At 46.8% G+C, this 24,925-nt stretch overlaps 1 protein-coding gene and 1 long non-coding RNA gene across 3 annotated transcripts in view; one reads left to right on the forward strand and one right to left on the reverse strand.

The window, feature by feature from the left end:
- Window positions 1–14,069, reverse strand: part of LOC110309120 — a 60,310-nt gene extending 46,241 nt beyond the window's left edge. The window contains exon 1 of the long non-coding RNA XR_002379662.1: window positions 13,966–14,069. This is a non-coding gene — a long non-coding RNA (uncharacterized LOC110309120). The remainder of the gene's footprint in view (window positions 1–13,965) is intronic.
- Loxl2 (lysyl oxidase like 2) overlaps window positions 1–24,925 on the forward strand; it is an 87,693-nt gene that overhangs the window by 18,669 nt on the left and 44,099 nt on the right. For both annotated transcript variants that reach the window (XM_029469067.1, XM_021181545.2), the window contains exons 2-3: window positions 7,529–7,934; window positions 18,447–18,622. In XM_029469067.1, the coding sequence (XP_029324927.1) occupies window positions 7,571–7,934; window positions 18,447–18,622 (540 nt within the window). In that variant the 5' untranslated portion in view covers window positions 7,529–7,570. The remainder of the gene's footprint in view (window positions 1–7,528; window positions 7,935–18,446; window positions 18,623–24,925) is intronic.

Genomic DNA, 24,925 nt, shown 5'->3' on the forward strand with positions numbered 1-24,925 from the left:
AAAAATATTAAAAATTAAAAAAAAAGAAATACTTGGGTAAAAAAAAAATTGTGAATGGGTAGCAGTAATGGTGAAGGGGGCATGACTCCTATATTGAGAAACATAGTGACTACAAATCACTTGGCTCAACCAATGGCAGATCCCTGACTTTATTTAAATTCCAGAAAAAGAAAGCATAGAAAGCAGGGTACAGTGATACGTGCCAGCATTCAGGAGGAAAAAGCAAGAAGACTTCTAGCTCTAGGCTAGCCTGGGCTACATAGCGAGACCCATTACAAAAACAAACAAACAAAACAAAACAAAACAAAAACCCAAAGGGAAAGCGTTGAAGACAAAAGCAAGACAAGACAAATCAAACGCCCAGGATACAGTCAGGTCACCCAGGTTCATATCGTTCAGCCCTGGAGCATTCATTCATTGGTGTCACAGAGGTGCATCAGGCTAGGCTGTCATTGCCACAGCCAATAGTTCCATTCACTCAGAGCAGGGGCTCACCTGAGAAAGATGTCTGAGAATTAGCCAAACCAACAACTGACTTTGGCTGAAGGAGGTGAACAGGATTTTATTGTTACTCTCTCCCTTATGTTTGTGGATTCTCCAGTATCATGGTTAGAACTGTGTGTCCAGGGGTCTGTTCCCCCTTTACTGCAGAAAGCAGAAACAGAACCTGACTGTGGTGTTCAGAGGATTTGACCAGAACTAGATGAAGTCATCACAGTAGAGCCCCCTAATCTAATCCTGGTGACATCGTAAGAAGAAAGCACGAGACAAGAGGAGACATATGTATGCTCTGTGTCCTTTGCCACGTGAGGGCCAGTGTTAACCTTTGACCTCTGACAGCAGAAGATCGATGCTAGTTGACTTTGAATTGAACCAGCAGAGTCAGGATCCAAAACAACCTCCCTTTCATGCTTGTTGCTGCTTGCTTGTTTTGAGAGTGTCTTCTGTAGCCTAGGCTGGCCGCACACTTGCTGTGCAGTTGAGCCTCCCTTTTATGCTTGTTGCTGCTTGCTTGTTTTGAGAGTGTCTTCTGTAGCCTAGGCTGGCTGCACACTTGCTGCGCAGTTGAGCATGGTCTTGAACTTGAAATTCTCGTCCCCATCTCTCATGTGCTGAGACTTGACGCTCAGGCTTCATGCATGCTAATAAAACTCTGCCAACACCCCCAGCCAGCACCCCTCTTCTTCAGAATTTACCACAGTATATTTTATTAGAAATTAAAATATACCACAGTATATTTTATTAGAAACAGACAAATACTCATTAGGTTTTCCGCCTTGGCACCTAATTAACTTCTCCTGTGGTCAGACAGTGAACGCGCTCTGTCTGGTTTCATTGACTGTGTGGAGGCTTGCTTGTTGTTGACTCAACTTGGGGTTCCGTGTGACAAGCCTGTGTGTCCTTGAAGGGAATCTGTTCTGGGATGTTGTTGAATTCAGTTCCCAGAGACTTGTGCATTGTCAGATTGTTTGTCTCATCGTTTCTGTGGTCAGTGCCAGAGCTGTCTTGTGTGGAGTCTCTGCTGCGCCTGAGGATCGGGCCGATGGACCCGATTTCCTTTTCATTCTGTCAATCTTTATTTCATGTGTGCTGAACTGATCCATGCAGATTTCCACAGTTGTGCCTTCCTGGCTGGTTGACTCTTGTTGGCTCTGGCTGTTTTCTTGTCCTGGAGTCAGTGTTCTCTCGCTTTGATTCTGCTTTCTTCTGTCCATGGTGTATCTGCCTCCATCTTTTCATGGTGAGTCTCCATGACTTTTGTGAGAATATGTAGTTTAATTATATTGTTCAATCTGGCTTTGGTGATTTTTATCTTTTCATTGAAGCATTTATTATACTTTTTCTAAGTCTCTCAAAGGCTATGTCTCTCCCTGACACTATTGAGAGGTAGTGGAACCTTAGGCCAGTGGGCCTACAGGAGGAATAGTGGGGGCTGGAGATGACTATGTTGGTAAAATGATTGCTGCATAAGAATGGAGACTTGAGTTGGGATGCTCAGCACCGGCATAAGAGCTGGGTGGGGTAACATCTTTGTGTTATCCCAAGGTTGAAAAGACAGATGGATCCCATGGGGCTCACTAGCCAGCCAATGAGCTGGGTCAGTGAGCTCCAGGTTCAGTGGAGAGATCTTGTCACAAAAAATAAGGTGGAGAACAATTGAGGAGGACATCAGTGTCTGCCTCTGGCTTCCACAAAAGTGCAATCACCAGAGAAGAGAGAGGGAGACAAGAGAGGGCCCCAAGCTCTTCTCTCTTCCTCCGTTCCCTGGAGGAGAGCAGCCTCCTCTGTCATGTGCTCCTTTCGTTCTACATGGAGCCTCCACATGCCCAAAGCAATGTGACCACATGACCATCAACTGAAGTTTCTGAAACCATGAGCAAGATAACTCCTTCCCCCCTCATTAATTGATTATCCCAGGTATTTTGTCACAGCAAGAGCAAGTTTACAGATCAAGTTATTTTCTTAGAATACCTTTTTTTTGCCTACTATAGTAACTCGTTCTAATTTTTTATTAGTTTGTTCTTCTTATGATGGTGAACACAAACACTGTAGCATGCATCTGTTAAGCCTCGTTAAGTCTGTTAGAAAATAGACTTGTGCCATTTCTCAGACCACACAAGAATCTTACACTTTAATCCCCACATGCCTCCTTTGCTCATACACATACAACACACACATACAACACACACACACACACACACACACACACACACACACGTGCGCGCGCACTTGTTACTGTTGTTATTATCCTTGTGTTGTAACTCTGAGTACCAAACCCAGGGTCTCACTAATGATAGGCAGGTGGTCTACCATTAAGTCACCTCACCAGCTCAAAGTACAGATCCTTTAGAACGCAGGCCACGGTTAATGTTTTACATGATGGGTTTGCATTTAGGTTTGCTTATGTGGTTTTCTATTCCATCTTTCATTCCTTCCTAAACCTCCATCCCATTACTGGGGTTACTTTCCCTTTGGCGTTAAGATCCCATCCTAGTACGTCCATTTTTGAGAGTCGTGATGTTCTCATTTCATCTTTGTTTTCCCCCTCAGTGAATACTGCCTGCCTGCTCCCTTATCAGCCCTTTGAAAACGCTGTCCCATTATCTTACTTCCTCATTTCTGTGGGGCAGCTTCCCGACGACATCATTTAGATATAGCATACCCATTACCCCCGGCTATGTGTAAGATTTCCTCTGTCTCAGACTTTCTGCAGTCCGTGTGGCCAGAGGTGCTTTCCTCTGTGAAGTACACTGCTTGGCTTGGCTCTTGCCCATCCGTGTCGGAAGTTCTCCACTCCTGCTCGTCAGATGCTTCCCCTGCACATTCTTTCTCTCCTTTTCCGTACTGGCTGGTTTTGTGTGTCAACTTGACCCAGGCTGGAGTTATCACAGAGAAAGGAGCTTCATGTGAGGAAAGGCCTCCATGAGATCCAGCTGTCAGGCATTTTCTCAATTAGTGATCAAGGGGGGAGGTCCCCTTGTGGGTGGTGCCATCCCTGGGCTGGTAGTCTTGGGTTCTATAAGAAAGCGAGCTGAGCAAGCCAGGAGAAGCAAGCCAGTAAGTAACATCCCTCCATGGCCTCTGAATCAGCTCTGCTTCCTGACCTGCTTGAGTTCCAGTCCTGACTTCCTTTGGTGATGAACAGCAGCATGGAAGTGTCTGCTGAATAAACCCTTTCCTCTCCAACTTGCTTCTTGGTCGTGTTTGTGCAGGAATAGAAACCCTGACTAAGTTACCATCTTTGGATTTCCGAGCATGTTTTTTTTTACACACCATGTCCTAATATGTCTTTGTCATCCATCTCGTCCCCTGACGTCTGATTTTATTTTCTCAGTCATTGGAGGATGCTGAAAATTTCACTCAGCTCTTCCACCTCCTAGCCACTGTCGTGGGAACAGCAGAGACCTACGTGAGCGCCTCTCCACGCACATCCTTCCCCTCAGGATCCTTGGCTCTTTGAGTCCATGCTGCCTCTGGAGCCCTCCAGCGCCAGGGACTCAGGACTCAGGCGGTGTTTGAACATCCTAGAATGTTCCCTCGCCAATCTGGATGGCAGATGTCAGTCCCTCCTTGTGGCCTCTTGATACCATTAAGAGACTTGTAAACAAGCTTTGTGAGGCTGCTGTGGGCGTGACAAGGCCTGGCATTTTATATTAAACATTGTTCATCAGTGGAAGGAGCAGTTGCAAAGTTATGAAGAGACAGGCAAGGGATGCAAGTGTGGTGGCTCGTGCCTGTAATCCCAGCACTTGGAGGCTGGGGCAGAGGGATCACTGTGAGTTTCACTCAGCCTGAGCTACAGAGTAAGACCATGGCTCAAACAAAACAAAGTACAGAAAAACAAAAACAAACAAAAAAACAAATACAACAAAGGCATAAAGTAGTAAAGCCATTATCAAATCAGTATATTATTAATTAATGTTACCAAGTGATAGAAACTTTTCTTCTCCATTGTAAACTTATAGGGTCATTTTCTTTCTGTTTGTTTGTTGGCTGGTTGGTTGTTTTTGTTGGGTGTGGTGGGTGGTTGGACATGTAGCCCTGGCTCTCCTGGAACTTGCTCTATAGAGCAGTCTGGTCTGAAACTCACAGATCCACTTGCTTCTGCCTCCCAAGTGCTGGGGTTAAAACCATACACCACCACTGCCTGCCTTTATGGGGTCATTTCAACAGGCAGGGTTTTTTTGTTGAACAAAATTTTATGCAGTGCTTGATAAATATGTTTTAGTATGATAAATATGTTTTATCTACGGTTTTATAGTTGTTTATGGCAAGGTTTAACTAATACAAATGAGTCTACCTAGCAGAAACAGGTATGTCGCTTTGTGGAAACCCTCACTGTTGAGGCTCCTGTCACAAAGCCTGATGGATAACAGAATAAAGCACAAGCAAAGAGGGACTTGAAAGCAGCCACAGAGGACCTTCATTTTGCCTAATGGGACCTGGCAAGGGATTATGCTCTTTGGAAGCCAGGGTTATGGGTATTCTTCTGTAGGTTTCAAAGCCTAAGCCAGGTGCAGACAGTGGACCTGTTTCGGGAACTTCATTACCTTCTGGCGTTGTTTGAGTGTCACAGGATGAGAACCGCTGGGCCTCTGGCAGTAACACAGGGCTTTCTCTGTAGTAAACCCACAGGACAGCAACATACAAAGGATTGCATCTCTTTAAGGCAGATCTCGGGTGGCTCCAGCTCAAGGTCATTTAGCCAGTCCTTCCTTGCTAGGAAGTTACTCTGAGCTCAGCACTACAATCTCTGTCCCTTTGTGTGTGTTTAAAGCGAATCAATCATGAATGCCCCTGCAGTTTCCAACTGCAGCTCCTGGTGTTGCCTTTGGGGTTCTCATTTCTCAATCTGCTTCCTCCTTGAGACACACCCACAGTCCTTTTCCCATGATCTCTCCGTCTCTGAGTTATCTGAGGACCAGGACACATGAAGTCTCTGGCACGTAGCCTCACTCTCGAGTTATCTGTAGGTTCCCACTGCCTGTGATAGCCATGACCTTGAAGAATGTAGTTTTTCCTTTAGCAAATGCTCCTGCTGCAGTGCTTAAGGGAAGCCATTCCTTTAGCTCACAGAACAGTTCTGTGGGCTGCATTTGATTGCAATCTACCTTCAATAGATGAGGAAATTAATGTGCAGAGAAGCTAAATGTTTTGCCCAAGGTAGCACGAGTTAAACCTGAGAATGAGTAGTCAAACTCAGTTCTCTGGGCTCTAGCGTGCTCTCTCTCCCCATGTAGATAATGCCCTTCCTGATGCTGGGTTCTTTAACTCCTCTTCTGTTTGACCACAAAGGGCTCAGCATCTCTCCTGTGAGTTAGAAGCAGGCTGGTCTCAAACCCCTGTATTCCCTAGGCAGAGATACTATAGATTGAAAGGAAATGCAACAGGGCCTTCAGAACATCTCTGAGGGTGAATTCTGCAGACCCCTTCTTTCTTTGCTCCATCCTTTGTTTCTTTCTTTCTTTCCTTCCTTCCTTCCTGCATTCTTTCTTTCCTTCTTTCATTCCCCTTTCCTTCCCTTTCCCCTCTTTCCCTCCCTCCCTTCCTTTCCTTTTCTCTCCTCTCCTCTCCTCTCCTCTCCTCTCCTCTCCTCAACTTCTTTTCCTTTTTCTTTTTGGAACTCAAATTCACAAGAGATTCAACTGCTTCTGACCCCTAAGTTCTAGGATTAAAGGCCAGTGGTACCACTATGCCCAGCTTGCTTCATCATTTTCAAAGAAAGTGACAGTGGCCCTCTACTCACCTCAGTCACTGACAGTGGAGGTTTTCACACACACGTGCACAAGCACGCACACACAGTGGGAACAAGGCCACTGGGCCTTGGAGAACTGTGCAGGTCACAAAGGATCCTGTCAGACTTCTGGATGCAGTGCTACATTGAGGACCACTCAGACCCCATACTCCACTTGTGGCTCAGTCTCTGCAGCCACATCACCTTCCCAATTAGTAAATGTGTCTATGAAGTTATGAAATCTGGCACGGAGAAACCAGAGAAGAGTAAGACATAAGCTTTGCCCTAAAAAAAAAAACAAAAACTGTGTCTTCCCATTGGACATGTTGAAAATCCCTGGGAAATTATCAAATCCTAAATCTGCTTTGGCAGGGGATGACTGGAGAAACTGGGCCAGGTTCAGCTGGGCCTTGGGCTGTGAGGAGTTTGAAGGAGCGGAGTGCAGGAAGGTGTTCTGAGAGCCTGCCCTTGCCTGTGGGACACACTGTCCTCCCTTTCTGCCAGCCCCGTGTCCCAGGAGGCCAGCCCAGGCAGACTTCTCCAGCAGTGGCTTTTAGCCTTGTTTTGGTTGGGTAAAACTGGATTTTCCCATTAGAGGCACCAGGAAGAGATTAGAAACCAGGGGGGAGAGTGACACCCTAGATATGTTCTGTGGCTCCTCCCTGCTGGTTGCTCTAGGTGGCTCTGAGACCCAGTGAAGAACACAGATGCCACTAGGTAGCCTTTTTGCTCAGCTGTGCTCATTCCTAGAAAGCACCGATGTCTCAGAGAGACACTTCAAGCCCTGAGAGGAAATGGCTACCCTCTGTTGACAACCAGGGACACTTTCCCCATCCTTTGACAGTCTCCCTCAACTCTGCCCACTTCTCGATTGTGAAAAAAAGGAAGAGGGCTGGTGAGATGGCTCAGTAGCTAAAGGAGCTTGTTGCCAAGACTGGTGACCTGAGTTCGATCCCCGGGACCCACATGGTGAAAATTGACTCCCACAAGTTGTCCTATGACCTCCATCCGTGTACAATGGTGGGAAAGGAAAGGTTTTTGAGTTCAGAGAACTGATGACAGCATTTCTGAGATGAGGAGGTGGTGGGTGACATCGGGAATTCAGACTGCTGTGGCCAAAACATGAGGTGGGGGCAGAAATGGGTTGGAATGGAGTCCAGAAGAGCTTTGCATGCTAAGCCAGAAAGATGATGTCTCAGGACACTTTATAGTAGCTACAGTCTTTATGCTAGACTAATGTGCTCTCTCTCTCTCTCTCTCTCTCTCTCTCTCTCTCTCTCTCTCTCTCTCTAGTTCCTGCTGCCACCCGCCCCCTCCTCTCAGCACAGGACAAGAATGGAGCTCCATTTTGGCTCCTGCCTCTCCGGCTGTTTGGCTCTGCTTGTCTTGCTGCCCTCCCTGAGCCTAGCACAGTACGAGGGCTGGCCCTACCAGCTCCAGTACCCTGAGTACTTCCAGCAGCCCGCTCCCGAGCATCATCAGCGGCAGGTGCCCTCCGATGTGGTCAAGATCCAGGTCCGCCTGGCGGGCCAGAAGAGGAAGCACAATGAGGGCCGCGTGGAGGTCTACTACGAAGGCCAGTGGGGCACGGTGTGCGACGATGACTTCTCGATCCACGCCGCCCACGTGGTCTGCCGGCAAGTGGGCTATGTAGAGGCCAAGTCCTGGGCTGCTAGCTCCTCCTATGGTCCAGGCGAAGGTAAGAGACGATGCTGTGGAGCTGCGTGCATGTCACGCAGCGAGGCCAGGGTACACTCTGATGAACTGGCAAAGAAAGCTGTAATTGCTATTAAGTGTGAATGTCTAAGAGTTTTCTATCTGTCCTGCAGGCTGTGTCCTGCTGGAAGGTGGGTGGGAGGCCTCTCCTGGGAATGATAGAGGAAGAAACCAACATGAACTCTCCTGTAGAGAATAGGTGAGATTAGTCTGTGCCCACCGCACTAAGCCACACTCCCTATTACTATCCAGATTTCTTCTTCCAAGTACGGCTTTCACAGTTTCTCAAAAGTGCTCCACAGGCTAGAGTTCATTATTATCTACCACTAATATTATTATTTACTATTATTATTGTGTCTGTGTGTGTGTGCATGTGTGTTTTTGGTTTTTTGTTTTGTTTTGTTTTTGTTTTCCAAGACAGGGTTTCTCTGTAGCCCTGGTTGTCCTGGAACTCACTTTGTAGACCAGGCTGGCCTCGAACTCAGAAATCCGCCTGCCTCTGCCTCCCAAGTGGCATGTGTGGTTTTATATGTGTTTTTGTGTGTGTGTGCACACATGCTCACACATGTGCTTATGTTCTTGCACTGGTTTGTGTTTATGGCATCCAGCGGTATTCCTCAGATGTTATCCAACTAGGCTTTTTGTTTCTTTCATTCTTTTTTATTTGATTGATTGATTGAGACAGGGTTTCTTCGTATAGCCTTGGTTTTCCTAGAATATGCTCTGTAAGATGAGGCTGGTCATGAACTCAGATCCACCTGCCTCTGTCTCCTGAATGCTGGGGCTGAAGGTGTGTGCCACCACCACCTGGTTGGATGATAGATTCGTCACGAACTGGTGTGTCCCCAGAGTCTTTGTCCCTGGTTGGACACGCAGGTGTGGGTAAAAGGGTAGCATTGCAAACAGCTGTTCTTCTTGGGGCTAGAAGGTGGCTCTGGATAAAGACCTTGCTCTGCAAGCATGACAACCTCAGTTTGGTTATCTGGCACCTACATGAAAGCTGGGCATGGTGGCAAGGACCTGAAGCCGCCTCAGTGCTAAGAATGTGGAGACAAGAGGATTCCTGGAGCTTACTGGTCAGCCAGACTAGCCAATTGGTGAGCAGCGGGTTCAATAAGAGACTCTGTCTCAAAAGCATAAAGTGGAAGGAGATACCTGAACCAACCTCTGATGTCCACATGCTTACACACACACACACACACACACACACACACTAGCTGCACATCAACCTCAGCTGCTTCTCAGCTGAGCTGCCCACAGGCCTTGGCAGGACTCAGACTGTTAGGCTAGAGTGAGCTGTCCACAATCCCTTGACTGCTGATAACTGCAAAAAAATTCTCCTGAGTCAAAATACAGAACTCTCCTGAGTCAAAATACAGACTGTTTCTGGCCCAACCCAGAATGTTCTGATCTCAAAGTTCTGGGTGTGACTGAATCTGGGTCAAGGGCACAGTGGATAGACAAGATAGACACGCTAACGCTTCAACCCTTCTTTCACTATTCTAGAAATGATAGGAAGAAAGGTGTCCCGTTTCCTGCACACCTCAGGCCCAGACAATAGGACGCTCCCTGATGGAAGAACTGGCCTAACACCCCATGCTTAGAGTCACGTGCTCTCAAATCGTGCTCTGGGTTACTTGGCAGCAATGAGAGCCAAGGCAGCCAAGACCAATTAGCTGGGGGGCCTTTAGAACCACTTCCTGCATCTGACTAAACTTCCAGTGTTCTTCCATATGTCCACATCTCTGTTTATTCCATCCAAGTGATCTAGGGCTGACGTCGGATTTATATTCTCCATTCCAGATCATTGTAGCCTCAAAATTTTAGGGTAAATACTCTCCAGTGATGGTGGCTTTTACCCAGTGACAGCTTTATTTCTTATAATCAAATTGGTAACAAATCTATCATCAGAGGAGGAATTTGTGGATCTTCCCCCATAGGAGCCAGCATGGGGTGGCAGGACAGGTGGGCTTCTTGGGTAGGGCTTTGCTATAGAAGGACGACAAGGGCCCAAGGGTTCAGGAGAGAGGAGGGGACTTGAAAGACAGCTAATAAGACGATGGTCTACAGAGTCCCCACTACACAAGGAAGAGAGACAAGGAGGAGGGATCAATCCTGCAAAACTACTTTAACCAATGAGACAGGGGTGGAGGGGTAGATTCGGCTGCAAAACATGATGGTTGAGATGGAGATTGAGAAGGATACAAGTATCGATTACAGCCAGGGCTAAGCTGTGAGCCTGAAGAACAGCTGGAGCCCAGGGTAAGAAGGTCTCTAGAGAGAGAACATGCGGTGACCCAGTACTGGACTTCTAAAGGTCATCCATGTAGACACTGAAAACACTGAGTGTTGTAAAAGCTGCAGTTTAAGGAAAGGAAGGAGAGAAACAAATACCAGACAAACAGACCACTGCGATGCCAAGGGATTCAAGACTTACGCTGTCTAAGAGATGAGAAGACGGCTCAGTCAATAAAGAGCTTATGAAGACTGGAGTTTGACCCCTAGCTGCCCGCCCTCCATGGATGCATGCAACATACAATAACGCATTCGTGACCACACACACACACACACACACACACACACACACCAAGAGAAGGCAGTGGCTGAGCATGGTGGGATGTACCTAGAATCCTGGCACTAGGGAGGCAGAGACCGGCTCAGAGAGTCTCAAGCCAGTGAGAAAACCTGTCTCAAAAAAAAAAAAGGTCAGGTAGTCAGTGCCTGAAGAGCAACACCTGGGTGGTGTCCTCTGATCTTCACGTGCATGCACATTCACACACATACAAACTCATGTGCACACTCTTGTACACGCATGCACACACATGCACAGAGACTTCAGTCATCTGTATATAGAGTGGCCCTAGTTTGCACCATGGAAAAACGTCTAAATATAAATGTATTTAAGTTTCATGAGCTGCAGTGGAGAGTTTGTCGTTGCACTGGGTACACGGTGTGCACTCGGTGCTGAGCTGTCTGATGTGCTTTGGCATGGAAGCTTACAGTGAACAGTTGATGGAACCGTCTGTGGTATGATGTCCGCAGAGTAGTGCTCAGTGGAGTCAGGCTCTGTGGATGGACTGGGAACAATGTAGCTAACCCACACTAGACTGCCCTCCTGGAGTCTCCAAACACCTCTGAGGCTCATGCTGTCATGATAAAAATAGGGCAATCATCAGGAATCCCATGGATTTTTTTCAGCCTAACCTGTAAGCAGGTTTCAACTCCCAAAGCCTCTCTGAGCCCAGCAAGTCAGGGGCCTCTCAGAGAGCTCTAAATAGGGCAGCTGACCTTTCTCATACCCTCTGATGAGCTTTCATGCCAACCTGAAACAGGATGGGGACCCTCCACCCAGTTGTGCTGACACTGGCAAGGCCAAGGACCCTGCATGTTGGGATAACTTCATTGCCCTGGTCAGACCAAGGGCTGAGCTTCCAGCCCAGGTTCATGCATGCTCTTCCAGAGCATCTGCTAATTTGCCTACACACTTCTTTCATGGGAGAGGGGTTCCTGTGAGTGACTGGAAAGAGTAAAACATAATTTTGTTTCTGATTGAATGGCTTTTTTGTGTCCCAAATATGAACCTAATCTTATGTCCCAAGTACCACTTTCCTAGCGTGCATATGTCCCCTAGGTGCCCAGAACTCTCTCACATTCCCACATACAGACATGGAAGCAGGGTGTGTTGGACTCAGGACAATCTAGCTGATGGGTAATAGATATATTGGAGAAAGTATTGACATGAAACCAGATCAAATAGCGACCCAAGGATGGTGATACTGTCTTAAGAAAAGTGTAGGTTTGTATATCCTGTATCCAAGAGAAGGTACCATGGCCAAGAACAGCAGAAAGCAAGCTTACCAGAAGGGAGATGAAAAGGTACAGGGAAGTTTAGTTCTGCTGGATAACAGTGCCCTCGGTATGACACAGTGCAGATATCACACGCTCTGCTGTCCCCTGCAGTTGCTTTAAAGATGCTCTGAATTTTCACAGTAGCCAAGTGATAGCACTAAGCTAGTTGCCCATCAAGAGATGACTGAAAGCTGAACACAGTGTGCACTCCTTTCATCCCAGCTCTTGGGAGGGAACTCCCAGATAGAGTTCCCTGGGAGTTCGAGGCCAAGCTGCTCTACAGAGCAAGTTCCAGGACAGCCAGGACTAGATAGATAGATAGATAGATAGATAGATAGATAGATAGATCCTGTCTTGAAAACAACAATAATAAAAACAAACGAACGAACAAGATAACTGAATAAAGCCGGGCGTGGTGGCGCACGCCTTTAATCCCAGCACTCGGGAGGCAGAGGCAGGCGGATTTCTGAGTTCGAGGCCAGCCTGGTCTACAAAAGTGAGTNAAAAAAAAAAAAAAAAAAAAAAAAAAAAGATAACTGAATAAGGGAAGTGCATATCCACACAATGTAATATTAATCAGCCACCACAAAAACAAAACCAAGTCATTTGGGTGGGGGGGAGGAGGAAACGGATAGAACTGGAGACCGTCATATGAAGTGAAGCAAGCCAGGGCTATCCAGAAAAATACCATGTTTTCTCTCATACATGAAATCTAGACTTTAAAAGAACATGATGCAGGTGGTAGTGCACACCTTTAATCCCAGCACTCGGAGGCAGGGGTAGCTGAATCTCTGAGTTTGAGACTAGCTTGGTCTATATAGTGAATTGCAAGACAGTCAGGGTCACACAGAGATACCCTGTCTTGAAAACAAACAAAACAAAACAAAAACAAACAAACCAGCCAACCAACCACCACCAACAAAGGACTTGAAAGCAGAGGGGAGGCTAGTTAGGAAGAGGAGGGGATCAGCAGAACAATTGGGCAGAAGAAGATAGTGGGGGGTGAATAATATCAAAGTTCATGACGAACTCTCTCTTTGAGACTGGTTATTGCTAGATATCTCCAACTGGCCTCAAATTCATGGCCGATCCTCCAGCATCCGCCTCCCCAGTGCTGGGGTTCCAGGAATGTGTCACCATGCCAGGCTGAAACCCATTATTTTGTGTGATGAATAGACCCTAGGTGGGAAACAGTTTGTGGCAGTCCTCCTCGCCAATGTAAGGGTGGCTTCCTTGGCTACCAGTGGAGTAAGGGCACTGCCTCTTTTTGCAATCTGCCCTTCAGCAGCTCAGCTCAGAATGTTCTGGGGAAGAAGCCTCACTGGCAAGATGGAGGGGCCCTTCCGTTGCTAGTACGCAGTAAAACAAATATGAGCTTGCTGTAGAAACAGCCGTCTACTAGCAAGCATGCATTTCAGTGGAGCCTGACGGCTTGGAAACTAGCCCAGATTGGGAAAGTGGTTGGAAAACCCAGTCCAGATGTTTTCAATCAACTCATTGTTCCCACAATGAGTCCAAAGCTCTCTCCTTTGAGCTGCAACCAGCCAGGCTTCAGAGTATGCACGTTGTAGCCAGGCTTGCGAGTCAGGAGACTGGCCCCGTGTCCTCCTTGGCCTTGAAGAACCTTAGCTTCACACAGCAATTTTCTAATCTCTACGATGGGAGTGCCTTGATCACCTCCCTGACCCACTGTGGAAACCATAGAATACATTGGGGTTTTTTTGTTTTGTTTTGTTTTTTGTTTTTACTTACAAGAAGGAAAAGAAGGTCGACTAAGTCCCTGGTCCTATTCATTACCTTGTTGAGTCTTTGTGGCAGTCTGTCTGCTTGGACATCACTTTGACTTTGGAAATGAGGACAAGGTTTGTGTCAGTAGTTGACTGAGTTACAGATCACCCAAGCCTGTGGCAGATAGAACTCAAGTATAGGTTTGTAGGTCTGCTCTTCTATAGGGCTGTAAAAGGACGAGTGGAAAAATGACAGGCCTGGTTTGGTTTGGTTTGGTTTGGTTTGGTTTGGTTTGGTTTGGTTTGGTTTGGTTTGGTTTTGGTTTGGTTTTACAGTGGCTCAGTGGGCAGAGTGATTACAGTGTAACTATGAGGACCCGAGTTTGAATTCCTAGCATCCACATAAAAGTTAACATGAAAGCTGTGCTTATATAATACCTGTGCATGGGGGAGAGAAGACAGCCCCATCCACAAAGCTGTTGGACCAACCATCCTGGCTGAATTGATGAACTTCAGGTTCAGGGAAGCTGAACAGTGACCCTATTGCAAAAAATAAGGTACAGATCAATAGAAGAAGGCATGGTATGCCAGGCTCTGGCCTCCACTCGTGTATATGCACACATCTGGGCAATCTTACACTTGTCTTTGTAAATACACTACATATACACATCTGTGCACACATAGACATGTACACACAAGTATAAAATCACTATTGGAAAGCCACCTGGCATCTTTCTTAGATCTTTATTTTTCATTGCAGTGAAAGATATGTATTAAAACTTACATCTTAACCATACATATACAGTTCAGTAGTGTTGAGTATGTTTTTCATTTTGGGGGCAACTAATTTCCAGAGCATCCTTGCAAAACAAACGGTCCAGACGCGTTAAATAATCTTCCAGTCCTTACCGCCCCTGGCAATTCCCGTTCTGCTCTGTTTCTCAGAGTTTGACAGCTCTAGGTAGGAATCATCCCATATTTGGCCTTTAGTGACCAGCTTTTCCCACTTAGCAGAATGTCCTCGAGGTTGGAGGTTGAAGTATGTGTCAGAATTTTCCCTTCTACAGTTTTGCCTTATATGTATGCAGTTTGTCAAGAGATGCCAGTTATGAATTGTGCTGCTGTGAGCTTGGGTGTGTAAACACATCCCCAAAGCCTGGGTGTCAATGTCTGTTCCTCCCTCTCCCTCCTTTCTTTCCTTCCTTTCTCATGCTGGGTCCTTGTAGATACTAGATAAGCATTCAGCCACTGAGCTACACCCACAGCCGTGTGTGTGTGTGTGTGTGTGTGTGTGTGTGTGTGTGTGTGTGTGTGTTTAACAAGCTCTCCCTCTATAGTCCAGGCTAGTCCAGAACTCACTGTGTAACCCAATCTATTCTCAAACTCCAGGTGGCCTTGTCTTAGTCTTTTGAGTGCTATGATTACAGACATGGGTCAGAGTACACCCGTAATTGTTTTCTTTTAAATTTCGAGACAGGGTCTTAAAAAGCTGTCCAGGTTGACCTAGATCTCATTGTGTGGCCAGATTTAGCCTTAAACTTGTGATACTCTTCCCTCAGTCTCCTTACAAACTATAATTACAGCTATGTGCCACCACACCTGGCTCCAGTTTTGGAATTCAAAATGATGTGATAGCTTTAAAGTTTGGGAGTTGAGGACATAACTTGGTGATAGAGCAGTTGCCTATTATGTACATGGCCTAGCGTCCTATCCCTAGCACCACCCCCACCTCAACAAACTAAACAAATAAAAACAAAAAACAAAAAACAAAAAAACAAGTTTTTAAGAACACCACACTGTTTCCTGCATCATCAGTACCATTGACACACAGGGCTTCAGTTTCTCCACATCCTCACCGGTACCAGTACATTTGCTATTTCCTGTGTTTTTGACAGGAGCTCCCTGCAGTAGATAGTTTCCTTGTTGCTATGACCAAGTATCTGTCAAGAAGCATCCTAAGAGAAGAAGAAGAATATTGGCTCACAGTTTGGGAGCACACAGTCCATCCTGGTGGCTCTACACAGCAGGCGTCTATAACCCAGGACATCATGTCTTGTCCTTTCCTTTGTTATTTGTTCTGGAGACAATATAACCCTAGCTGCCCTGGAACTTTCTATGTAGACCAGACTGGCCCCAGACTCACAGAGATCTCTCTGCCTCTGCCATCCAAGCACTGGGATTGAAGGCATGCACCACCAATCTGCCTTATCCCGTCACATCTTCATAAACAGAAAGCAGGGAACAGACGGGAAGTGTGGTCACACTATAAACTGTTAAGGCCCTCCCCCAGTGACTCACTTCCTTCCATCAAGGCTCCACCTCCAAAAAGTTTCCCAACCTTCCAAAGCAGTGCCTCTAGCTGAGGACCAAGCATTCCAACATAAGAGCCTGTAGGGGGACATCTCCCACTCAAGCCACACCACCACCCCTATGGAATGAGATGCCCCCTCTTGGTTAACCCCCTAGTGCTTTGCATATAGAATTTTCTGCTAATGCCAGGAAGCTGAAAGGACCAGTGGTGAGCTTCGGTTCTGTACTGACTTTGCTGAGTATGTAGTGATGGCTGTGATGGAATGGCCTGTCTCTACTCAGACATGGTGAAAAAAGAATTGAGAAAGCACTAACTGGAGAACTGACTCATAGGTTTCTGGGCTCATGGATGGCTTGGTGCCCAGAGACTGAGCCATCTGAGTCAGGCTCTGTGTCTGTGAGGAGACAGCAATAGTGTCACCTGGGTCTCCCCAAGGTCAATGTGGTGATGCAGGTGGATGTGCTCAAAACCCAGCAAACCCTCAATGAACTTTTCCCTGAGTGGCTACATCTACAACTGCTCCAAGTGCAGAGGCCGGTGAGGCTGACTTGTGCTGTGGGTATACCTAGAACCCACATTCTTGTCATTGTTTCCATTTTTGAGACACTCTAGAGCAGCAATGAACTATCTCTAGTCAACCCAGACCTCTGCAGCTCATGAGGGCGTCTCCATCTTGCTGATAGGAAAGGGACTTTGGCCTGTGTTTCCAAGCTAAAAGAAACCGAACCAGAATTCAAACCCAGGTTTGGACTGGATCCTGCATGGCATGGTCCTGGAAATCTGACTGCGACAGGAAGGGAAGAAAGGAAGGACAGAAGATACATAGACACACATATAGGGAAGCTGGGATTGGGTGTGCTGTGCTGATTCTGGTGGAGCAGCAGCAACTACAACAATCCATAGCATCAGCCTCTGCTATGTACAACCCAGAAGGAGGGGTTAGATAGCCTCGGTAGGAGGAGCAGTCAGTCTCGCGTTGCAGTTATCTAAGAGAAGCTGTAGTCACTAGATTTTGCTCATACTGTCAGTATCCACCCAGAGACAATTCCTCTGAGTCTAGCCCATGGTCCTTGTCAATAATACATATTCACTCAATGCTTCATCTCTCCGGTGGTTTGCCCCCCACGTCCCATACACTCATATCTTTGAATGCTTGGTCCTCAGTTGGTGGAACTGTTTGAGAAGGATTAGGAGGAGTGGCCTTGTTGGCAGAGATGTTTCATGAAGGGCAGGCTTTGAGGTTTCAAGAGCACATGCCACTCCCAGTTAGCTGTCTGCCTCGTGCTTTGTGTCTCAAGATGTGATCCCTCAGCTACTACTCTAGCATCTTGCCTGCCTGTCTGCTGCCATGCTCCTGACCTGAAGGCCCTAAACTATAACCCTCGGGATCCATGAGTCCCAAAGGAAACACTTTCGCTTATGAGTTGCCTTGGTCACAGTGTTTTACCACAGCAATAGAAAAGTAAGTTAGGCAGCACCTTAGACATTCACACAGGGCTCCTTTACTCCCCACAAAAGCCCCTGTTCTTCTGCAGTGCCACCCATAGTGGTAAAACATCATTGCCAGATGGGTGAGATGGCTCAGTGGGTAAAGGAGCTTGCCATGCAAGGCCACCAGAATCGGATCCCTGGGGCTCACAGAAACATGGAAGAAAAGATGCAACTCCACAGAATTGCTCTCCAGTCTCCACACTTTTTCACCCTAGAATGTGGCCAATGCCACACACACACATACACACACACACACACATCATGCACATATATACGATAATAATGATAATTAAGCTGGGCGGTGGTGGTGCACACCTTTAATCCCAGCACTTGGGAGGCAGAGGCAAGCGGATTTCTGAGTTTGAGGCCAGCCTGGTCTACAGAGTGAGTTCCAGGACAGCCAGGGCTACACAGAGAAACCCTGTCTCGAAAAAAACCCCAATAATAATAATAATAATAATAATAATAATAATAATAATAATAATTAAACTTGACTGTCAAGACGACTTGATTTGAAATCCCCTAGGAGACTTAGCTCTGAGTATGCCTCTCTAGATGTTTCCACAGAGAATTAACTAAGAAAGGAAGACCCACCCTGAATGTGGGAGGCACCATCTGGGACCCCAAACTGAATAAAAAGGAGAAAAACAAGGAAGCCAGCTAAGCAGCAGAATTCACCTCCCCCTGCTTCCTGACTGGGGGACACAGCATGACCAGCCACCCCACTTCCTGACATCATGCCTTCCCACCATGATCGACTGTATCTCTTTGTAAACCGTCAGCCAAAATAAGCCCTTCTTCTCTTAAGTTGCCTCTGCCAGGTGTTTATCACAGCATTGAGAAAGGCAACTGATGCACCACACAGCTTCCAGGATTAAACATAATCTCTGTCCTAAGTGTACTCAAACTACCACACCTTCTGATCACACCGGCTGCCTGTCCAGGCAAGGAAACTCCAGTGATCTACAGTGAGATGGACAACCTCATGCAATAAAAACTAACTGATAGCTATGCACACCTGTCAAAATTCAGGGGAATTCCATGCGAGGCATTGGGGCCCCTGCCACCTGGATCTGCATCAACAGGATGCTTACTTTCTATTTTCCGTGCTGTGCAGGCCCCATCTGGTTGGACAATATCTACTGCACTGGCAAAGAGTCGACCCTGGCATCTTGCTCCTCCAATGGCTGGGGTGTCACTGACTGCAAGCACACTGAAGACGTTGGAGTGGTGTGTAGTGAGAAAAGAATTCCTGGCTTCAAATTTGACAATTCGTTGATCAACCAAATAGAGGTAAGTGCTATGCGGTCTTCTTTTTACACTCTTGTGAGTATGGAGCCCAGAATCTGAGTATACTCAGCCTCCACGTGCCTTCAATAGCATCTTCACTTGAATGTGTTTTCTTTCCCTTGTGTATAGTATGTCTTACCTGTTTGTTGAGTACTGGGTATAGATGGGGATTCATATCAGCTAGGTTTGATGCAAGGGCAAGTTGAAGGATTTCTGGAGAATGGATACCAATATGTAGATGGATGTTTTGCCCGTACATATGTCTGTGTACCACATGTGTGCTCAAGGAGGCCAGAAGAGAGGATTGGAACCCCTGGAACTGGAGTTACAGATGGTTGTAAGTTATCATGTAGGTGCAGGACCTGACTTAGTCTTCTGGAAGAGCAACTAGTGCTCTTAATGGCTGAACCATCTCTGTAGCCTCTGAATTTGCTTTTGAAAAAAGACTTCAAACTGCCCCCTTCTAGGCTCCAGATGTCCCCAGACTGTGCCCTAGTTGTTATCTTTCCATGACTCCCCACTGCCCTGCTCCTGTCTCCTGTGCCCCCAGAGCACACAGAACAGGCTGGAATTGGGTCCAGTCTGCGTGGAGCATGGAATGAGTTCCCATCTTTCCCTCGGCTGGAGCATCAGGCCACTTGCTAGTCATCATCTTCAAACGTGCTCACTCATTCACAACAATGAGAGCACCATGGAATCTATGCAATTCAGGGACTACATACCACTAACCAAGCTTTGGTTTTTCCATGGAACTGACACTGAGGAGTATGGGCTTGTGCCACCCAGGGTCCCAGGACTTTCCATGCCCACTCTATATCCCCCATAGGAAAAAGCACCCATTTGTACATGTCTCTACTCTTTGATGAGACCAGAAGCTCCTATAGGGAAGGTGCTACATCTTAATCATGGTTGCATCTAACATACAGAGCTCTAGGTACCACATGTGAACAGATTCCAACGTCCGCATTTCCTTCTCCCTAGAAACACATACCAGCGATTATTGTCCCCTTAGGCAGAGAAGCACCCAAAGTCAACATGAAACTATACCGTAAAGAGAAGCACACAGAGCAGACATCCTTTTGTGGCACTGGCCTGCCTCGGCGGACATTCAGCTTCTTGATGGCATCGTCAGTGGTCTTGTGTTCAACTAGAAGCTCGGGACTATCCACTTGGAGTGTTGAGAGAATAGAGGTCCAGGCTTTGTAGCTAAGAAGATGTTAATGGTGCAAATAGAAAGGAACAGGCCAAAATATCAGCCAGTTTGGGGTTGTGAGGGAGCAAGATTCATTTGCTACTAGCAAAATAATAACAACAGGAATAAATAATCCTGGAAAGGGAACCCTGTGAGCAGCCCATCCATAGGTAAATGTTAACTGAGCTCCTAGGGATTCACACATGTTAGCCAACTGACCTGCATTCTCATCCGCGAACCATGTTACATAGAAAGCAGAACCCCACTGAAATGGAAGAGATTTAGTCAATCTGGGGCAAAAATGCTGGAAAGAACATCCTTATTCTGGAAGTGCAGACGAGCAAGCGTAGTACCCTGCTCTGACATTTGTTGGAGGAAACCACATCCATGGTGATCTGAGGACTCCCATGAGAAAGAGAACACAATTCTCAGTTGCTGGATAGACAAAGCATGTGTCACAAGGGACACTGGAGCATCGTGCCGAAGCCAAGTGCACAGATCCTGGTGAATTTGCAGTCACTCAGAGGGCTACAGAGCAGACATCTACTATGGCAGGCTAGATGACGGGCATGGCTTTTGAACTGCATGCTTTCCTAAAAGGTCTCCTGTCATGCAGACTAGTTTGGTGACACAAGCCAGGGGGAGCCTACCTGCCCTAGCCACAGATACACAGGAATGAACCCTCAGTCAGTGAGCTGTCCTCCGGGCCCTCCCTTCCATGCCCACTGAAAGTAGGTCATGTTGGCCCTAGATTCAAAAGGCCTAAGGAGAACCCTGGAGTTGCAAGGAGATTCCTACATGCTGGGTTTCATGGTTAAAGCTCATGCTTACGTGTAGCTCTGGTCTGACCAGGAGCCGCCCAGACCACCTACACAGGATGTTTGTGGGATGCTGGGAAGTTACTCCAAAATACCTCGTGTCAGTAGCTGAAGTCATGGAAGCATTCCTCTTTGCTAAAGAAACGGCCCCTATGAAATCATTGTGGGTGAGAGAGTGAGCCATAGCTTTGATGGATATGCAGTTAGATGGTATTGCTGCATGTTAAGGATTTCCTGGAGGGCTGGTGACTAATTTTGTCTGAGCACAGCGAATGAGGTCTCCAGTGATGTGCCCTGTGTCTCTGTTCCTATCTATATTGAAGCATGGAGAATCTGCCTGGAAACAAAAATGTGGACTGAAGAAATACTGAAAGATATCAAACTAGGAGGAATCACTGGAGTATACGAGGTGAAGAATTAGGAAGAGTGCACTAGTTTGAAATAATAGGTCCCAAATGGGACAGCTATCTACTTAAAATGTAAGGTGTGTTTTGGTTTGGGGTCAAAGGGACTTTGACTGGACAATCCAATATCCAGGTAGAAGAAATCAGGCTCAAGAGTCCAGTCATGGGGGAATGAATGAAAGGCACTGATTTTTTTAATCCCTGTAAGCACTGTGTGACTGAACTCACTGGCTCAGTTCTGGGTCCATCTCTTAACCAGGTCACCCACAGCAGGGGCCAAGAGACATGTCTGGAAGCCATATCCTAGGAGGGAATGAAGACTTTCTGTCAAGAAGAGATACTGGGGGAGGCTCTGTCAGTTCTTTTCAAATATTTAGAGTGCTACCATGGAGACAAATGTTTACAGTTTGTTCCAAGTCCCAGAGAAAGCTAAGGCAGAGAGGCAGGTGGCGGATGGGATGCAGGCTTCCGATGAGGCAGTCCCTTGCCCCCAGACCCATCTTCCTCTGTGTGTAGTGAGCTTCTTATTGATGGAGGAGTTCAAGCAGAAACTCTCTGCCCCTCTGCCAGAAATACTGTCATCAGATTCCAAATGGGGAAGGGGCTAGGACTATGTGATTACAAAACTCTAAGCTCCCTTGTCACTTGGAAGCTGTGGATGAACATTCATCTCGTGTTAGAGGCATCTACGAGCCAAATGGGCATCGCTGGTTTGTGTGTGTGTCAACGCGTGCAGAGAAATGATGGAAAACAGTATGTGTGCTGTGTATTCAGGCCCCTCCTGGCCTCTTCTCGGGCCCCTCACAACCTTGACTTTGAAGCTGGGTATTGACCTTACAGACTCATTGATTGCCTGGAGGTCAGGAACAGATCTCAGTATGACAGATGACCCCCACAGGCTTGCATCTTCACAAGAGGGCTCCAGATAGCCTCAAGAACGGAGCAGAAGAAAACTGCACCTGTTTGGATGAGAGCTCCTTGGCAATGAATGTCAGAAGCATGCCTTGAGAGCTAGGGTTTGCTAGCTCCAACCCTAAGAACTCAGCAGTTAGAGTTAGGGCTAGGGCTAGGGCTAGGGCTAGGGCTAGGGCTAGGGCTAGGGCTAGGGCTAGGGCTAGGGCTAGGACTAGGGTTTGGGCTAGGGTTAGGATTAGGGTTAGGGTTAGGAGTTAGGAATTAGGGCTTGGGGTTAGGGTTAGAGCTAGGGTTAAGTTAGGAAAATGTTGAAGCATATTTTACTTAATTGTCTTTCCCAGACTTCTCTGCCAGCTTGAGACACCTTTGGGACTTCTTGATACTGAATTTCTTTCCAGGGGAAGAAAAATAGCCCCTTACTTACAAAAAGACTCTACCAAGGAAAGCTCAACAGATTTGATGCTAAGGGCCCTGATGACTGCAGCCAGAACTATCCAGAACAATAGAACCATCAGTATCCATAGTAACTGTGCCTCTCTGTTATTGGCAAGGTTGTTCTCAGTACTTGTGGGGAGTAGGGGGAATCAGTTGTGTTCAATATGAAAGCAAGCCTTGTAGACTATGAAGTACTCATGGAAAAGTAGGTGACCAAAGTTCATGGGTCGGGAGGAAGATTCCAGAGGTGTGAGTCACTAAGCCTGGAGCACTTGGTAGAATTTCTCTTACACTTCCGGTTTTCTTGAACACCTGTGTGCACTCTAGACATCCTCTGGGACAATGAAAGACTATACGACTATTTTACTACAGAAGCCCACTGAGGGAGTGTCTATCCCCCTCTCCAACACAGACGGTACCATCTCAGCTTGCTGTAGATCCTTAGCTTCAGACCCTGGAGCTGAAGGTGAGAATTTCTAGTCTTAGGGAGACAAACTTGGGACTGTGTCCAAAAAGGCTGACCTTTCTTGGATCACCTGGTATCACACTACAAAACATCCAATTGACTGAATTTAGAGACAAATGAATCATGGATCAGTCATTAAAACATTTTTGGTTTTTTTTTTTTTAATAAGGTAGGTGGGAGCAAAAAAAATGACATGTGCAATACAGATATTTTTAAATCCAGAAAACAGAGCCCCCAGCAAACCTCTCAGGATGTCAGAACCTCTTAAACCAGGACACTTTGTTTCCTGTCTGTGGTGGTTGGAAAAAGCATTAGATAAGGGGAGATGGCAAATCCAGATGTCCTTCGGAGCAACCCTGCAGCTGGTACGAGTTCCTAGATCACATGCTTGTACAAGGCTTCTGCTGGGGCCTGTTAGATCAGGAAATGTGCGAGTCTGCAGTGTTTATCGCATGCCTTCCTTTCTACACAGTTCTTAAGGGCTCCTTCCCCAAATAAAGTAAACAAGAGGTTGGAGATACCGCTCAGTTGGTAGAGTGCTTGCCTAACATGCACGAAGCCCAGGGTTCGACCCCCAGCACCACATAAAACTGGGTATGATAGTAGCACAAAGTAAGCAGGACAGACTAGAAGTGCCATGGGATGGTGCCTATTCTGAGGGATGCCCTGAGCCTCAGTATCATTGCTAAGACAGTAGACAGACCAAGACATCCCGAGTTGTCAACAGAGAGACACGCTGCAGAGCCAGAAGGCCATTTATGTCCCTTGAATCTACGGGCTAACATTCTTCTGGAAAGATGGTGGGGCCTGAAAAAGCCCCTCCCCACTTTTTCCCCTGTAACCACAGGGACTGGGCAATGAACCCAGGTTTTTATTAGTCACTGTCAGTGCCAGATGTTTCCACGTCTCCCTCCCAACCACAGCCTTATCTGCCTGCATCTGGAGGTCCAGAAAAAGGTCTCTAGAGAGACTTCCTGCAAAGAGGGCACTTCCCAGCTGGGTCTATGATCTCAGCACTGGGGCAGAGGGGCAGGTTGTGTTTAAGAAAGGGGATCAGTTTCCATCTGGGTGTAGTTTGGAAGATTCCGTATAGCTTCCCAGCTAGTTTGGGAAAAGCTGAACGACTTCCTTCCTGCAAAAGAGAGAAGTTGACAATGGTGCTTTGCCTAACTCTTAGGAGGGGAATAGAAAGGGTTAAGCAGGGCATCCTCTGGGGGCTGAGCTGGCTGATCAGGTGTGGTTCTCTGTGGAATCTTTCTTTTCCACCATTCTGTGAGCATGCGTAGAAAGACATACAGGACCTTACTCTGTTCATAATCTGCGCTCTATTAACTGAGAACCTCTATGTAGCTGGGACTGTTGGCTACCATAAGGTACACAAGACAATAAGCTGTAAGGTACCCCCTCCCCCAGCTTTTTTTTTTTCAACCGAAAATAGGTCACCATGTCTGAAAAGCAGAGGGTGTTTATGTGGCAAACAGAACCAAATATTTGAAATCTCACACATCCCAGCAAATCTGGAAACTTGGTTCTGGAGGGTTGCCCATGCAGCCCTTTGCAAAGCATAGATAGATACTGGTAGAAGAAGCCATGAGACCAAACAAACAAGCAGCATTGTAGTCACTAGACTGTGCAAGCAGTATGCTTTGCTTTAGATGTGATGAACCCATGAGCTGTATGTGCGCCAACTTTGAGAGCTGTGGATTGGACTGGAACATTGAATGGTGGTTTGGAGAAGAAATGAATGGGAGAGGTGGCAGGAAAGTTTGCATCTGTGGATTCTGGGTCTCAGATTCTGGGTCTGTAGCGCTGTTCTCTGAGACTGTAGGGTAGCCTAGTGATGAGTATAGCTGGACTAGTAGAGTCCAAGCTGGCTCTGCCACATGCCCTAGAGTCCAGGTACATGAACCATGCTGGAAGATGAACACTGAATCTCTCCCTTCATCACCAAAAGGCTGTTGTAACAAGGATCTATTGGCTCATTCATTCTCTGAGCCCTAGGCTGGGCACAAAGATGAAAGGGATTGATGGATAGTCTTGCTCTTCTTGAGCTTACTGTCTAGCAGTAGAGAAAGA

This window comes from Mus caroli, chromosome 14 (genome assembly GCF_900094665.2).
Source record: "Mus caroli chromosome 14, CAROLI_EIJ_v1.1, whole genome shotgun sequence".
Taxonomy (NCBI): Eukaryota; Metazoa; Chordata; class Mammalia; order Rodentia; family Muridae; genus Mus; species Mus caroli.